At 44.6% G+C, this 16,776-nt stretch overlaps 1 protein-coding gene across 1 annotated transcript in view; it reads right to left on the bottom strand.

Moving 5' to 3' along the window:
- Positions 1-16,776, bottom strand: part of GNMT (glycine N-methyltransferase) — a 73,148-nt gene that overhangs the window by 19,937 nt on the left and 36,435 nt on the right. The window contains exon 5 of the mRNA XM_030195681.1: positions 1,128-1,249. Coding sequence (XP_030051541.1) covers positions 1,128-1,249 — 122 coding nt within the window. The remainder of the gene's footprint in view (positions 1-1,127; positions 1,250-16,776) is intronic.

The following is a 16,776-nucleotide window of genomic DNA, read 5'->3' as shown; positions in this document are numbered from 1 at the left end:
TTGGTTGTTCTTTTGTGGTGGTGGAGAGCTGGTATAACATTGAGTTCCGATGGGGGGGGGGGGGGGCAGTGAATGTTGCGTGGATGATCGTGAGTGAGTGGATAATGATGAGTATATTTAGGAAGAGCATATTGGTGAGATGTTTTGGTTGTTCGGATGTGTGGGTTAGAGGAAAACAGGTAGGACCTCATCACTGCTATCTAATGTGTGTCAATAACATCCATCCCGTCTAGTCCCCCTTCAAATTTTCCATTTAAAGTGACTCCAAGAAGGTGGGTGTTTCCAAATGCTATCTCCTCTTCTGTTTAGAAGTGCCTTGTCTGTAATGTATATGGCTCTTTACCCCATCCATTTCCCCCTTTGTGTCACAACTTTGGGTAGAGAGGCAGGAAACCCAGAATCACAATGGGGGCCACCCCAGAGCTCTTGCTTTGAAGAACACTGCAATTGTACCAGAGCAATCAGAGAGGAGTTGAAAGTGCATTATCTAAACACTGCTGCTAATTGCAGATGGTCTTACATGGATTATATTTATAAAATAGAATTCAGTAAATTATTTATATGAACATTTTTTATAAAATCCAAACCAATGATTTTTGCAAGATAATGTAAGAGATTTATTTTTTTTACTTCACAAAATAGTGGAAGTAAGCATTTTATAAACAAGCAGTCACTTCCAGGCAATTTACAAGGGGGAAACTATGTGGGGTGAGAAGCAGATCTTCACCTCTGGGTACTGCTGAGCTGCAATGCTTTTGCAGATAGTGAGAGATAACTCTTCGCCTCTTCCCCACTCCCAGTACTGACTGGCCACAAACCTTTGGAGGATAGTGTGTGTATGGGGGGGGGGGGGGGGGAGGGGAGTGTTGAATGGGAGGTACTGCTACAGCTGCCTGTATGAGAATTGAAGCAGAATGCATGGCAAAAAAAAGGAGGACGTGGATACAAGGCTGAAACAGGAGATGTCTAGTAACCATTGAAAAACTTGAGCTGGGAATCAGATGCAGATGTGTCCATGTGACAGTTGAAATACTGTGCGCTGCTAACCTTTCCTCATTGCATCTTACAGACCAGAATTAACCTCATCACCACTTACTTCACCATTATCTTATAAGGACAAGAGATACCTGAGCTCTGCAGTTCCATCCTGGTCCTCATAGGGAACCTGTAAAGTGTAATCCAGTGTCACCATATGAGGTTTATTGTTCACCCACAGCACTGAGGTGGAGATATCTTTTATCAGCTCACTCTGCAAGAGAATAAAGAATAGCTTGCTTGTCTTCATCCTTCTTCTCATGGCTCTTTAATTAAGAAATATATTACAGCACACCTAGAAGAAGTCAACTGAATAAAAACATATGAAACAGGGAAACAGCCTTCATAACTGTGCTGTATTTATATAAATCAATAGGGGGAGGGGGCAGTAAGGGCACTAAGTATCTCCAATTCCTTGCAACTCCATGGTAACAACCTCTGATTTCTTTTGATAGTATGTGTCATGAAATGTCTAGCTACCCTCCCAGGGTTACCCCGTGGCCACTTAGAGGGTCTATCGCCAGCAAACCTCAGGTCCGCCTACACCTGCTGCTTGTGCTTTGTCCAATGGGAACTAGGGGGCCTGATACGTCATTAGTGAAGCGTTTAAAAGGCATTGAATGAACACCGTCGCCATCTTGACAGTGGTAATCCTGGAAATAATTGAGTCGAGCTGGCGCTAGTAGCGACAGAAGGGTAACTATAAATAAATCATTGGATGGTAGATTTGGCATTTCGTATGAGATTAAAAGTAGTACTCATGACCTGAGACGTTTCAGTGAATATCTGTTTCAGGGGAAGTCCTTGACAGCCGGGAGGTGAAACAAGCATGTCGGACAGCGTTGAGCCCCCAGTCCAAGCATATTTAAGCTAAGTGCTTTAAATATTTCTAAAAATTATGTAGAAGCCGATGAGGACCTTTGGTGCTAAAGTAATTGCCAGAAACTTATTATTGGACAATTAAGCACCTCTGAGGCAAAATTTGAAATACAAGAGATATGTTGAGAGATTGTGACAAGCTTGAGACGTTACTAAGCAATATGGTGAAAAAGCATTGAGAAATAAATCGGGGACTATTAAATTTGTTGGTGTGCTCTACACTAGCCATCTTCCTCCCACCGACTGGATCTCAGCCACCTCTGGGCGAGTCTCCCACTCTCAGATTATCCCCACTGATTTCTAGGTTACTGGGGCCACAGTTCCCAGAAAGCACTCACAGACCCAACACACAAACCACCAGGATTCTTTATCAGTCCAGACAGAGGCAATAAACTAAATATTGTTTATTGTTTTTGAAAAATTGAACAGTGGAACAAAATAGTGCAATTACCAAAAAATAACAGGTAACTGAAATATGGATCAATTATAACACTGACTAAACATTTGCATACTTCCTAGAAAGTACCTGGGGAGATCAGGGCATACAGCTGTTCACAGAGCTTCAGCCGGGCTGAAACTGAAGCAGCAGCAGCTGCTGGGTAATTTCAAACTCCAGGCCAATCAGAGCCCAGTCAACAAATTTTAAAAGTATACTGCTCACAGTACTGTAGATTCACTTCTTCACTATGTGAAACTAAAGGAGGGCATACACTTTTCTATATCAGCTTTAAGATAAAATGTGTACCACCTCCTGGCCAAACTAGAGAAATACACTTCAAGAGTTAATAAAGGTAATTTTACAGGTTTAAAACTCACTGTTCTATCACAGTACGAGTGTTGTGTGTGGATCCTCTTACAGTGTAACAACCTCTTATTCCTTTTGTTAGTATGTGAGTTGTGTTGTGTGTGGATCCTCTTACAGTGTAACAACCTCTTATTCCTTTTGTTACAACACAAGAGTAGCCATACTGGGTCAGACCAGTGGTCCATCTAGCCCTGTATCCTGTTTTTCAAACAGTTGCCAAGCCAGGTCACAAGTGCTTGGCAGAAACCTAAATTGTGGCAACACTCCATTCTACAAATCCCAGGGGAAGCAGTTGCTTCCCATGTGTGTCTCAATAGCAGACTATGGACTTTTCCTCCAGGAATTTGTCTAAACCTTTTTTAAACCCAGATATGCTAATTGCTGTTACCACATCCTCCAGCAAAGAGTTCCAGAGCTTAACTATTTGTTGTGTGAAAAAATAACCCATATTAGTATGGGAGTGTTGAGTTGTGTGTGGATCCTCTTACAGTGTAACAATCTCTTAATTCCTTTTGTTAGTATGTGAGCGTTGTGGATGGATCCTTCTCTCACAGGCTATACTTTAATTACTCTGAAGGGGTATGCTTTTTAGCAAGCAGTTTTGAACTGAGCCCTCTACTAGGGAACGTGTGGGGTCAGTTATACAATACTTGGTTAGCCAGCTTCCCAGGATATGCAAATTAACCATCCTAAAGGCAAATCCACTCCAATTAGCTTCTGTTAACCACTCTGTAGGGGTACTCTCTTTTTTCAACAAACAATTATTATTATTAGGATTTATTTACTGTCTTTGAAGGAATTAACTCAAGGTGGTGTACAATAAGAATAGATCAAACATGAGCAATAGAGAATTACAGCAGTAAAAATATTTAAAAACAATACAAAGTATGGCATGATATACTATTTACAATGTCAACACAATACATAATAGAACATAATTGATAGCGAAGGGTAAAGCAAAGATTTAACATATAGATAGGTAAGAAAGTAGGAAGAGTTAGAAAGTAAGGTGATTGACTTAAAGTTGCACATAAGGTCAGAGAAATGGTTAAATATTATCTCAGCTAGGGTAGGAGTGGATAAACATGTCCTGTTGCAGTATGTGCAGCCTGAGTCATTCCTTGTGTGTGTGAGCGAGACTAACAAGTTAGTTATTTCTTCTATTAAAGGCCTGTTTGAAGAGCCAAGCTTTCACCTGCTTCCTGAAGTACAGATGGTCTTGTGTTAAGCGCAGCCTTTCAGGCAGTGCATTCCAGAGTGTGGGGGTTACTCCGGAGAAGGCTCGCTTGTGGGTATCACATCGTGTAATGTCTTTTGGAGAGGGCGTGGTTAGTGAAAGTCCTTGGGAGGACCTTAGTGTCCTTGGCGGTGTGTGGAGGATCATCCTATTTTTCAGGTACTCAGGGTCATTTCCTTTCAGGCCCACACAGAGTTTTAAATTTAGCCCTGTATTGTACTGGTAGCCAATGAAGTTTTTGCAAAAATGGTGTGATATGGTCATGTCGCTTGCAACCTTCTATGAGTCTTGCTGCTGCATTCTGAATCAACTGGAGCTGGTGCAGGCCCTTTGTAGTCAGACCATTGTATAGTGCATTGCAGTAATCTAGTCTTGATGTTAACATGGCATGCACAACTGGGATAAGATTTACCTTCTCGATGTAAGGAGAGAGGCAGCGTAGCTGTCGCAAATAGTAGAAGCAGCTCTTGAAGGTTGCTTGGATTTGGGGAATCAGAGTAAGTGTTGAATCTAACTGTATTCCAAGGTTCCTGACTTGTGATTTGAGGGGGAGTTCATACTTCCAAAAAGAGATTTTGATGTCAGGTATGTATCCACTTGTGTTAGGGACCCAGAGAAGCTCAGTTTTACTTGGGTTCAGGCAAAGTTTGTTGTGTTTAGCCCATTCTTGAATTGATGTTAGGTAATCAGTTTATTCAAGGCTGTAGGTAAGTCAGGTTCAATGGGTATGAGTAGCTGCACATCATCCGCATAGATGTAGAACTGAGTGTCCATTGAATGAATCAGCTCAGCTAGTGGTTTGAGGTAGATATTGAACAGAATACGTGGCAGTATCAATCCTTGTGGTACCCTGCAGGTCATTGTCCATGTTGGTGATGAGTTGCTGCCAAACATTATGGATTGTTGCCTGTCTGATAGTAGGATATGAACCAAGCAAGTACTGTTCCATTGATATCTGTTTCTGTCAGTCGTGCTAGCATGATATGATCCATGGTGTCAAAAGCTGATGAAAAGTCAAGCAGTACTAACATTGAGGCGAATCCCTTGTCTCGGTTTCTGTGAAGATCAAGGACCGTTTCTGTACCATAACCAGGTCTGAATCCAGATTGACATGGATCTAGCTAGTTTCTCTTTTCTAACCAGTCATTAAAAGTTGAACACAGATTGACTGTTCTATGAGTTTCTCTAGAAAGGGGATGTTGGATACTGGCCTGTAATTTTCAAGTTTGTCCTGGTCAAGGTTATTTTTCTTCAGCATAGGGCGGACCACTGCCCTTTTTAATGCTGTTGGTAGCTGCCCATTAGAAAGAGAGGTGTTCACAACTTTTGTGGCGCCTTCTATAAGGCCCTGCTGCACTATATCTTTGCTGGGCAGGGATCGAGGGAGCAGGTAGTTGGTCGAAGGTCTCTTAGGAGTTTTTCAAGGCTCTCCTCTGTCATTGGGTTAAAGGTGTCCCATCTTTCTCTGTTAGGAGGGGGTGAGTTTGTGCACCCCTGGTTGACTGGTTGGGGACTGGGTGGGATTGCCTGTGAATCCTGGCGGAGATTTTTAATTTTGTTGGCAAAGTATGCAGCAAAATCAACGAGGGTCTCAGATAAAACAGCCTCCACCCCTTGCACAGGACTTTACTTCACGTCAATTTTACAATCCTGTCCTCTACCCCTGGCTGTTGATATTAGTCTTATATCAATGCTCACAGTATGCCTTCCACACTGTGGTCAAATCAAAGTTCCTTATCCTTCCCATTATTCTGAACATCAGGTAAGTACCTTGTCTTTATTTAGAGATCCTTTCCTTTGGTGTCCAGTTATTCATTGCTTGGCATCCTTCGTCATCTTCTTGGAGGGCTCCTTCTCTTTCCCCGTCTCCTTGGAAAAAGGTGTTTTTAAAGTGCTGCTTCCTACCAACCCCACCCCTTCCTGGGCTCCTATATTCTGGAAAACGTACAGAACCTTATCCAATGGGCTTGCCCTCTTAAGGGGATTATTCCTACCTTCAGCCTTGGGCCCTCCCTTTTCAACTTAGCACAAGAGTAACCTCGGCCCCTCCACCTCCGTAGCTATCTGTGTCTGGGCTATTGTTGAGAAAGGGCTCCCCTTAGTGGCCTCTACTAAATAAAACAAGGGCCTCCACCATTAGAATGCCCTCTAGTGGTCGCTACCCATCTAAGCAGGCTTCTTCTACTCCTGAGCATCTTGTAGTGGCTCCTTTCAGGTCATTAAACCCCTCCCTGCCCGTCTTCAAATCATTGCTCAAAGCCCACCTCTTCAATGTCGCTTTCGGCACCTAATCACAACACTTCTACTCAGGAAATCTAGACTACCCCAACTTGACATTTCGTCCTTTAGATTGTAAGCTCTTCTGAGCAGGGACCGTCTTTAGTTACTAATTTGTACTGCGCTGCGTAACCCTAGTAGCGCTCTAGAAATGTTAAGTAGTAGTAGTATTTTTTTTTTGCATTTGTACCCCACATTTTCCCACCTATTTGCAGGCTCAATGTGGCTTACACAGTACCGTAACGGCGTTTGCCAAATCCAGTAGAGAACAGATACATGGTTGTGTTGTGTTCGAGTAGGTAGGTGTGTTCCACACTCCATTAGGGTCGAAAGGATGGAGGTTGTATATTGTCCAGTGCGATCACTGGTTTAGTTGTGTGGCCGGTTGTGGGGATTTACATTGGATCTGTAGGGTAGGCCTTTTTGAAGAGGTTGGTTTTTTGTCATTTTCTGAAGTTTAGGTGGTCGTGGATTGTTTTCACAGCTTTTGAGAGTGCGTTCCATAATTGTGCACTTATGTAGGAGAAACTTGATGCGTAGGTTGTTTTGTATTTGAGTCCTTTGCAAGTTGGGTAGTGGAGGTTTAGGTATGTGCGAGATAATCTGGATCTGTTTCTGGTTGGTAGGTCAGTAAGGTCTATTATGTATCCTGGGACTACACCGTCGATAGTTTTGTGGACCAGGGTGCAGATTGTGAAGGTGATCAGTTCTTTGATTGGAAGCCAGTGTAGCTTTTCTCGGAGGGGTTTGGCAATTTCGAAACGTGTTTTACCAAATATCAGCCTGGCCGCTGTATTTTGGGCAGTCTGGAGTTTTTTTGTGAGTTCTTTACATCCCGCATAGATTCCATTGCAATAATCTGCATGGCTTAGAACCATTGATTGTATTAGGTTCGAAATATTTCCCTTGGGACGAAAGGTTTTACGTGTTTAAGTTTCCACATTGAGTAGAACATTTTCTTTGTTACAGAGTTTTTTTGGCTCTCAAGAGTGAGGTTGCGGTCAAGTGTGACACCCAGTATTTTGAGGCTGTCTGAGATGGGGAGAGTGTGTTCTGGGGTTTGTTTTTGTTGTGTTGAGATGAGAGGATGAGGCAATGTGTTTTTTTCAGTGTTCAGTTTCAATTGGAATGAGTTTGTCCATGGTATTCAGACCTGCTTTGATTTCATTGGTTATTTCTGACAAGTCATGTCTGAAAGGAATGTAGATTGTAACATCATCTGCATAGATGAATGGGTTGAGGCCTTGATTGGATAAAGACTTTGTCAGTGGGATCATCAATATGTTGAAGAGTATTGGTGACAGTGGTGATCCTTAAGGTACTCTGCAGACTGCTCTCCACGGTGATGATATGTTTGTATTTGATTTAACATGTTCTGGAGGTTAGAAAACCCTTGATCCAATTGAGTATATTACCATCAATCCCGAAGTGGTCAAGGAGTCTTATTAGTATATTGTGGTTTACCATGTCAAATGCGCTCGACATGTCGAATTGGAGAAGAAGTATGCTTTTACCTGTAGCTATTTCCTGCTTGAATTTGGCCAGGAGAGTGACTAGGACAGTTTCAGTACTATGGTGGGAACAGAATCCTGATTGTGAGTCGTGTAGTATTGAGAATTTGTCCATGTAGTCGGTGAGCTGTTTGGTCATCAAGCTCTCCATCAGTTTGACTACTAGTGGGATGGATGCAACTGGGCGATAGTTGGTGAGATCATTTGTGTTTTTCTTGGTGTCTTTTGGTATTGGGATGAGTAGTATGTTACTATATTCCTCGGGGAAGAGACCTTGTTGTAGCATGAAGTTTAGGTGGGATCTGAGGTCTGCTATGAAGCGGTCAGGGGCAGATTTACAGCAGTCCTCCACCCTAGAAGCTCCCTCTGGTAGCTAGGTCCTGTCGAGGCATGTCCTGTATTGATTACAACAGACACAGCATGCCAGCAGAATCCTTCACCTCAGTCACAAAAGCAGATCATGAACAGACGCTCACCTGAAACTAAATAGGGGACCACATAAAACATGCAGACCAAACTAAAATTGAGACCATCCTCCCTTTCCCTTCCCATCATCACCCTTTAAAACCATTTCTGGCACAGGTAGATCTCTTACATCATCTTCTATAAAGCAGAGCAGCCGAGGGGTCCCGAGATGGAGATTTTAGTACATGCCCCCAGACCCACCACACCCTGCCTGGGTACTGCCCACTGTACCTCATGGCTCCGCCCCCTGACACACCTCAGTCCCACAGCCTTTGCAGAAAATATTTTAAGTACACCAGTGACCGCTGGGACTGGGTAAGAGGGAGTGTTTCAGTTCACTCTATTATACCCCCTATCCAGCATCTAGTCCCCTCAGGAGTATAACCACAAGGGAGCCTCGATTCCCCCTCCCCACTTTGAGCTTAAGCCCACCCAAAATTGTGTCACTGGTTGAATCACTGGCAGAGACGCCCAAGCCCCGCTAGCTGACGAGAGCCACTGCATGAACCCCCTACCATGCTGTTTGAGCAGTGCAGCAGTTGGCAGCATGCTTCAGTCACCATTGCCAGACCTCTTGCATATATTCAGATCAGGCACTTGAAAATGGAAAATAAGATGATAGTATAGATTAACCTAATACCTTTTTCCAAAAACCTCCTGCCTCAGGTCAGATCACTGCTGTTATGATTTGAGGAAAGAAGTGTTGGTCTCTGAAGACTAGTCAGAAATGTATTAGTATCATCTTATTTTCTATTTTATTTGTATCTGTTCATGCTTTCCAAAAATACTAGGACTAGGGGGCATGCGATGAAACTACAGTGTAGTAAATTTAAAACAAATCGGAGAAAATATTTCTTCACCCAACGCATAATTAAACTCTGGAATTCATTGCCGGAGAACGTGGTGAAGGTGGTTAGCTTAGCAGAGTTTAAAAAGGGGTTAGACGGTTTCCTAAAGGACAAGTCCCTAAACCACTACTAAATGGACTTGGGAAAAATCCACAATTCCAGGAATAACATGTATAGAATGTTTGTACGTTTCGGAAGCTTGCCAGGTGCCCTTGGCCTGGATTGGCCGCTGTCGTGGACAGGATGCTGGGCTCGATGAACCCTTGGTCTTTTCCAAGTGTGACATTACTTATGTACTTATTTTATCCTAAATTAATAATAAAATTATTTTCTCTACCGTTGTTGTCTGATTATTTACTTTTTCCAATTGTTTGCTCCCATTCTCTTGTTTCTGCTTTCCTTTGTCTTCTCTAAACTCTCTTGCCAGAGTTTCCTGTCCATTTATCATTTTTCTCTCCCCCCCCCCCCCTCGTTTCTTTCAGTTTTCAATGTATTTTTCTGCCTCTCTGTCCAGATTTAATTTATTCTTACTATCCAGTCTTTAATTTCCCTCTTTTTACTTCATCTACCTATGGCTTTTCATCTTTCCCTTACCCTTGTTCTCCCCTCTCTCTTCCTCATATGTTCCAGTCTTTCACTAACTCTATCCTCTCCTCCTTTCCATCCAGCATGTCCCCCTCTTTCGTTTCCTACTCCTCCATCCAGCGTCTTCCCTCTTTCATTCTTCCAGTGTCTCCCCCTCTTTCTCTTTGCATCCTTCCATCCAGTGTCTTCTTTCTTTCACTACCCTTCTCTTTTCTCTCAATACCCTTCTATCCAGTATCTCCCCCTCTTTCTCTATGCATCCTTCCATTCAGCATCTTCTTTCTCTCCATCCCCTTCCATCCAGCATCTTCATTCTCCCCTACCCTTCCATCCAGTGTCTCCCCTCTTCTCTCATCATCCTTCCAGTGTCTCCCCCTCTTTTTTTATGCATCCTTCCATCTAGTGTCTCCTTTTTCTCTCTCTACCCTTCTAGCCAGTATCTTCCCTTTCTCTCCCTATCCTTCCAGTGTCTTCCCTCTGCATTCTCCCATCCAGCGTCTCTCCTCTTTCTGTCCCCATCCTTCCAGCATTTTCCCTCTTTCCTTCCTTCCATCAGTCATCTTTTTCTCTCTTTATCCTTCCATCCAGGGTCTCCCCAGCATCTTCAGCCCTTTTCCACCGGTGTCCCCTCTTTCGTACCCCTCATCACCTCTCTCTCTCTACCAGGGCCGTGCCTAGGGTCTCTGGCGCCCCCCTGCAGACTATCAGTTGGCGCCCCTACCCCCCGTGAAAATGATCACGCCCCCCCCCCCCCCCCCCCCCGGTGAAAATGATCGCTCACCACTTGCCACACTGACAGGAATTGTCAGCAATATTCTTAGAAACAAATTGCTATACATTGCAAAATAAGATAGCAGATGTAAATTCTCAAAGTGGACATATTCCAAACGCTAGACAAAAATTAAACTGAACCCCCAAGATGCCAGACTCTGCATACAATGCAACACCACAGAAACAGAAAATGTCCCCTAGTACTGTGCAAAATATAAAGACTGCAGATGTAAATTTGAAAAAAACTAACAAGAACCAATCACCACTTTACAAATTAACAAATAGAAATAAAACAAATATAGAAAATAAAATAATACCATTTTATTGGACTAATACATTTAGCTTTCAGAGGCCAAAACATCCTTCCTCAGGTCAATACAGTATAGTGCTGTTACAGTATCCTATCCTGACCTGAGGAAGGGGGTTTTGTTCTCCGAAAGTTAGTCAAAATGTATTAAAATTAGTCCAATAAAAAGATTACCTATTATAAACATTTATTAACACAGCTACAATACTACTATATCCTAAAGCAAAAAAAATAAAAGTAAATATTTTATTTACAGTTTGTTGTCTCTGGTTTCTGCTTTCCTCATCTTCTTTTCACTGTCTTCCTTCCTTCCATCCAGCATCTGTCTTTGTTCTCTCTCTGCCATCCAGTGTCTGCCCTCTCTGCTGTCCCCTTCATCCAATGTCTGCCCTCTCTCCCTGCCCCTTCCATCTACATCTGCCCTCTATCTCAGCACCTTCCATCCACCATCTGCCCCTGTCTGCCCTCTCTCTCCCCCTTCCATTCACTGTCTGCCCTTTCTATCGCTTCCATCCACTGTCTGCCCTTTCTCTCTGTCCGCTCAATCCACCATTTGCCCTCCCTCTCCCATCCATCTAAGGTCTGCCCTCCCTCTCACTCCCCCTTCCATCTAGGATCTGTCCCCTCTCTCTGCCCCTTTTTTTCAGCCCCCAGTTCCAGCCCCACTATCCCACCAGTCCCCAGTTTCAGCCCTAGCCCTTTTCTCCCACCAGTCTTGAGCTTCGGCCCCCAGCCTCTTCTCCCTGTCCCCTTTTCAGCCCCCAGTTTCAAACCCAGCCCTTTTCTCTCACTAGTCCCAAGCTTCAGCCCCAGCCACTTCTCCCTGTCTTCTTTTCAGCCCCCAGTCCCCACAGTTTCAGCTCTTGTCCCTTTTCAGCCCCCAGTCCCAGTACTAGCCCCCTTATCCCACCTACCCTCCTTTTCAGCCCCCAGTTCCAGCTCCAGCTCCCTTCATCCACATGCCTTGCATTAGGGCCTCCCCTTTCAGCCCCAGACCCCATCTGGGCTCCCCTCCCCATCCCCTTCTCCCATGTGGGCACCCCATCCCCTTCTCCCATCTGGGCACCCCAACCCCTTCTCCCATCTGGCCACCCCATCCCCTTCTGCCATCTGGGCTCCCCACCCCACCCCATCCCCTTCTGCCATCTGGGCTCCCCTCCCCTTCTGTCATCTGGGCACCCCACCCAATCCCCTTCTGCCATCTGGGCTCCCCACCCCATCCCCTTCTGCCATCTGGGCTCCCCTCCCCATCCCCTTCTGTCATCTGGGCTCCCCTCCCCATCCCCTTCTCCCATCTGGGCACCCCATCCCCTTCTGCCATCTGGGCTCCCCTCCCCATCCCCTTCTCCCATCTGGGCACCCCATCCCCTTCTCCCATCTGGGCTCCCCACCCCATTCCCATCTGCCATCTGGGCACCCCTGATCCGACCCGACTACCAGCTCCGTCGAGATGACAGCGGGTGGGGGGGGGGTGCTCCGCTCCCGCTGCTCCCACCCTACCTTCTTTTAAAAAAGAAATCAGTAAAGCGGCGTGGCAGGCAGCGCAGCTTCGCGTCTGCCCTGCTTGTAAAACAAGTAGATCTCCTCGTCGGGCCTTCGCTCACTGGGTCCCGCCCTCGAGGAAATAGGAAGTTACCTCAGAGGAGGGCGGGACCCAGTGAGCGAAGGCCCGATGAGGAGATCTACTTGTTTTACAAGCAGGGCAGACGCGAAGCTGCGCTGCCTGCCACGCCGCTTTACTGATTTTTTTTTAAAAAGAAGGTAGGGTGGGAGCAGCGGGAGCGGAGCACCCCCCCACCCGCTGACACCCGGGGCGCATCGCCCCCACCGCGCTCTTGGTTCCCTCAGTGTCCGCCTTCTTCTGACATCAGAAGAAGGCGGGACACTGAGGGAACCAATGAGTGCAAGGGAAGGGAGACGTCGGCAGCGCTTTCACCGACGCTGCTGCAGCGGCTGCGACCGAGGTAATTTAAAGTCCTCGGGGGCGCGGGGCGAGGGTAAGCACCGCGGTGGCGCCCTCCAGAGGTGGGCGCCCCCCTGCGGCGCTTACCGCATCGGCACGGCCCTGCTCTCTTCCATCCAGGTCCCTACTTTTATATCATTTTCCTCCCCTCTCTCCATTCAGCATCTCTTGCCTCTTTCTCCACACCACCTCCCTCCCTTACAAGGCATTGTCTATCCTGGGCTGGCCATTGCTGTTTTTCCTGATGAACAGCAGCAGTGCAAGAAAACATCAAATAGGAAGCGTGGAGCCGTGGCCTTCAGGCAGGTGCTATCGGCTCTGCCAGTCCTCTGCCCTGGAACGGGAAGTTGATGTCACAGGGGACCAGCAGAGCTGATAGCACATGCCTGAAGGCTGTGGCCCTGCGCTTGCTGTTTTGCCACAGCTGCTGTTCATCAGGAGCAGCAGCAGTGGTGGTGCAATGGTGCAGTGTCAGCGCTGAGTGGGAGAATTCCCCCTTTTGATAGGAGTGTGGGAGATGACTCACCAAAGCGGGAGTCTCCCACTTTTCTGGGATCTTGCCAGGTATTTGTGACCTGGATTGGCCACTGTTGGAAACAGGATGCTGGGCTTGATGGACCTTTGGTCTGTCCCAGTGTGGCAATACTTATGTACACAATGCAGGAGACTTGGCAGGTCTGATAAAAACTAAAGCCAAGAATTCATTCAATCTCTGTACTATGGCCTTGTCCTCTCTGAGTGCCCCTTTAGCTCCTTCATGATCCAACGGCCCCACAGATTCCCTGGTGGGCTTTCTGCCTCTGATGTACCTGAAAACGTTGTTACTGTGAGTTTTTGCCTCTGCAGCAAGTCTCTCTTCATATTCTCTTTTAGCCTTCTTTATCATTGCTCTGCATCTTGCTTACAGTGCATATGTTGCTTCTTATTTTCTTCATTTGGGTCCTTTTTCCATTCTTCGAAGGACATTCTTTTGGTTCTAATAGCCATTCCATTTTCACTTTACCTATTAACCATTTACTTATTTGTAGCATTTGTATCCTACATTTTTCCACCAATTTGCAGCCTCAATGTGGCTTATATTTGGCGTAATGGCGATTGCAATTTCCGGGTAACAGAATTACAAATGGTATTGCTTTAAGGTGCTTTAACCAAGCTGGCTGTTGCTTTCTTTTCTGTCCACCTTTGTAAATACATGGAATGCATCTGGTCTGGGCTTCCAAAATGGTATTTTCAAACAACATCCATGCCTGATTTAATGTCCTAACCTTTGAAGCCAATCATTTTAGCTTTTTTAACCATTTTCCTAATTTTATCATAGTCACCCTTTTGAAAATTAAATGCTGTTACAGTAGATTTTCTTTGTGGCTTCATTCCACATAGTAGCTCAAACTTGATCATGTCTTCATTACTGTTTCGCAGTGGATCCAACACCATTAACGCTCATTCACTGCACCAAGGACTAGATCTAAAATGGCTCCCCCTCTTGTCGGTTCCTGGACCAGTTGCTCCAAGAAGCAATCATTTATTACATCTAGGAATTTTATCTCCCTGGTACTCCCTGATGTAATATTTATCCAGTCAATATTGGGGTAATTGAAATCAGCCATTATTATACTGTTGCCCACTTTGCCAGCTTTCCTAATTTCTGTTAACATTCCTTTATCTGTCTGTTCATTCTGGCCTGGTGGTTGGTAGTACAGCCCTACAATAATACTCCTTCCCTTCACACGTGGAATTTCTATCCATAGTGAGTCCATTCTGCTCTCTGTTTCATGTGGCATGTTTATTTTGTTTGACTCAATTTACTCTTTAACATATAGCACAAACCTCCCCCCCCCCCCCCAAAAAAAAAAAAAAAATGATCACCTCTATCACTGCGATATAATTTGTGTTAACACTGTGTCCCATTGATTGTCCTCCTCCTACCAAGTCTCTGAAATGTCTATTATGTCTACCTCATCATTTAGTGCTATATACTCCCATCTTTTTAGGCTCCTAACATTTGTATACAGGCACTTCAAATTGTGTTTCTCCTTGCATCTTCAAGATGCTTTGAAGTTGATTGGGATAATTTGCATCCTTTACTCTGTTTTCACATTAGACACTCCTGTTTCAATAGTATCCTTCAAACAGACTCCACACCGAACCATGAACTCTTGGGCTTCTCCCCTCACCCCCCCCCCCCCCCCCCCATTTTAATTTAAAAGCTACTGTATCTCCTATTTAAAAGTGCCAGCAGCCTGGTTCCATCCCAGTTAAGGTGGAGTCACTTTCAGTACAGGCTCCCCCTTTCCCAGATTGTTGCCCAGTTCCTAGGGGGGCATTCAATGAAGCTACAAAGTAGTAACTTTTAAAACGAGTTGGAGAAAATTTTTCTTCACTCAACGTATAATTAAACTCTGGAATTTGTTGCCAAAGAATGTGGTAAAGGCAGTTACATAAGTAATGCCACACTGCGAAAAGACCAAGGGTCCATCGAGTCCAGCATCCTGTCCACGACAGCGGCCAATCCAGGCCAAGGGCACCTGGCAAGCTTCCCAAACGTACAAACATTCTATACATGTTATTCCTGGAATTGTGGATTTTCCCCAAATCCATGTAGTAGCGGTTTATGGACTTGTCCTTTAGGAACCGTCTAACCCCTTTTTAAACCCTGCCAAGCTAACCGCCTTCACCACGTTCTCCGGCAACGAATTCCAGAGTTTAATTATGCATTAGGTGAAGAAATATTTACTCCGATTTGTTTTAAATTTACTACACTGTAGTTTCATCGCATGCCCCCTAGTCCTAGTATTTTTGGAAAGTGTGAACAGACGCTTCAAATCCACCTGTTCCACTCCACTCAATATTTTTTTTTTTTATTTCAACAATTTTTATTGATGACATATTCCAAAACAAATATACAATTTCACTATATCGCATACAAAAGCATTGTATCACAAACGTCATCAGTATACATCCATAATAATTGTCATCAAAATTAATATTTTAGCCCCTCCCCACAACAGCTTGTTCCTTGTAGTCATCAAATTTTTCCCCCCCTTTCCTCTTCTCCTCCCTCCCCCCACCCTCCCTCCCTCCCTCCCCTGGAAACAGTGTGTTTGAACAATTCAATCAACTAAAATAATTTAACAGGCATAACTATATAGGAATACGTATATTCAGCTCACACTTATCTTCAAATTTCCAGCTCCCACTCCACCTCATCGATCGCCCACCAGCTGGGCATTATTGAGCCTATTGCGAGCTCAAAGTTACGCTGGAAACAAGATGAATATATACTTAAAACTCCCATCAATGTCTCTAGCTTATAATGTGTCCAGTATATTTTCCATTTAGCATCCTTTGTCTTCCCCCTTATTTCCTTTCCCTCCCTCCCGTTCCCACCCAATCGCCATCTCCCTGCATCAATTTTTATTTGACATTAAACCCCAAATCACTACCATCTAAGACACATCACAAAAAAAAAAAAAAAAAGGAAAGGGGGGGGGGACCTCATCCCCCCTCCTATACAAATCATTTGTCTTCCTGGAGTGTCCTCTTTTTAGTCCTACATTTCTCAACCCACATTTAGCAGCAAACTTCTTGCTCTATGTGGCAGAGAATCCACGTATGCTCCCCATACTTCATGGAATTGCTTCAACCTCTTGGGTATGTGTTTGGCATATCTATGTTCAAAAGCCATTAAGGCATGAAATTTATTTCTCCACACCCAAAAAGATGGGGCCTCATCTCCCACCCACACTCCTAAGATCACTTTCTTCCCTAGAACTCCTGCTTTCCGCATTAATAGCGTGTATGCTTTTTTCTCTAAATGATAATCTTCATAGCAATCTAGCAATATGGCCCTTGGTGAAAGCCTAACCACACATCCAGTTAACTGTGCTAAGTATCCAAATATCTCTTTCCAAAAAATTTTTGTTTGAGAGCATTCCCATAGGGAGTGAAACAAAGAATTAGTCTCTTTTTTACATTTTTGGCATATAGGTGAATCTACTGCTCCTATTTTAAATAATCTCTCCTGTGTAAAGTAGGCCCTATGTACAATTCGAAATTGACATTCCCTCAGGGTTGCATTAGTCGAAATCTCTGG

Source organism: Microcaecilia unicolor, chromosome 3 (genome assembly GCF_901765095.1).
Source record: "Microcaecilia unicolor chromosome 3, aMicUni1.1, whole genome shotgun sequence".
Classification (NCBI taxonomy): Eukaryota; Metazoa; Chordata; class Amphibia; order Gymnophiona; family Siphonopidae; genus Microcaecilia; species Microcaecilia unicolor.
This window is presented reverse-complemented; position numbering and strand designations above follow the sequence as displayed.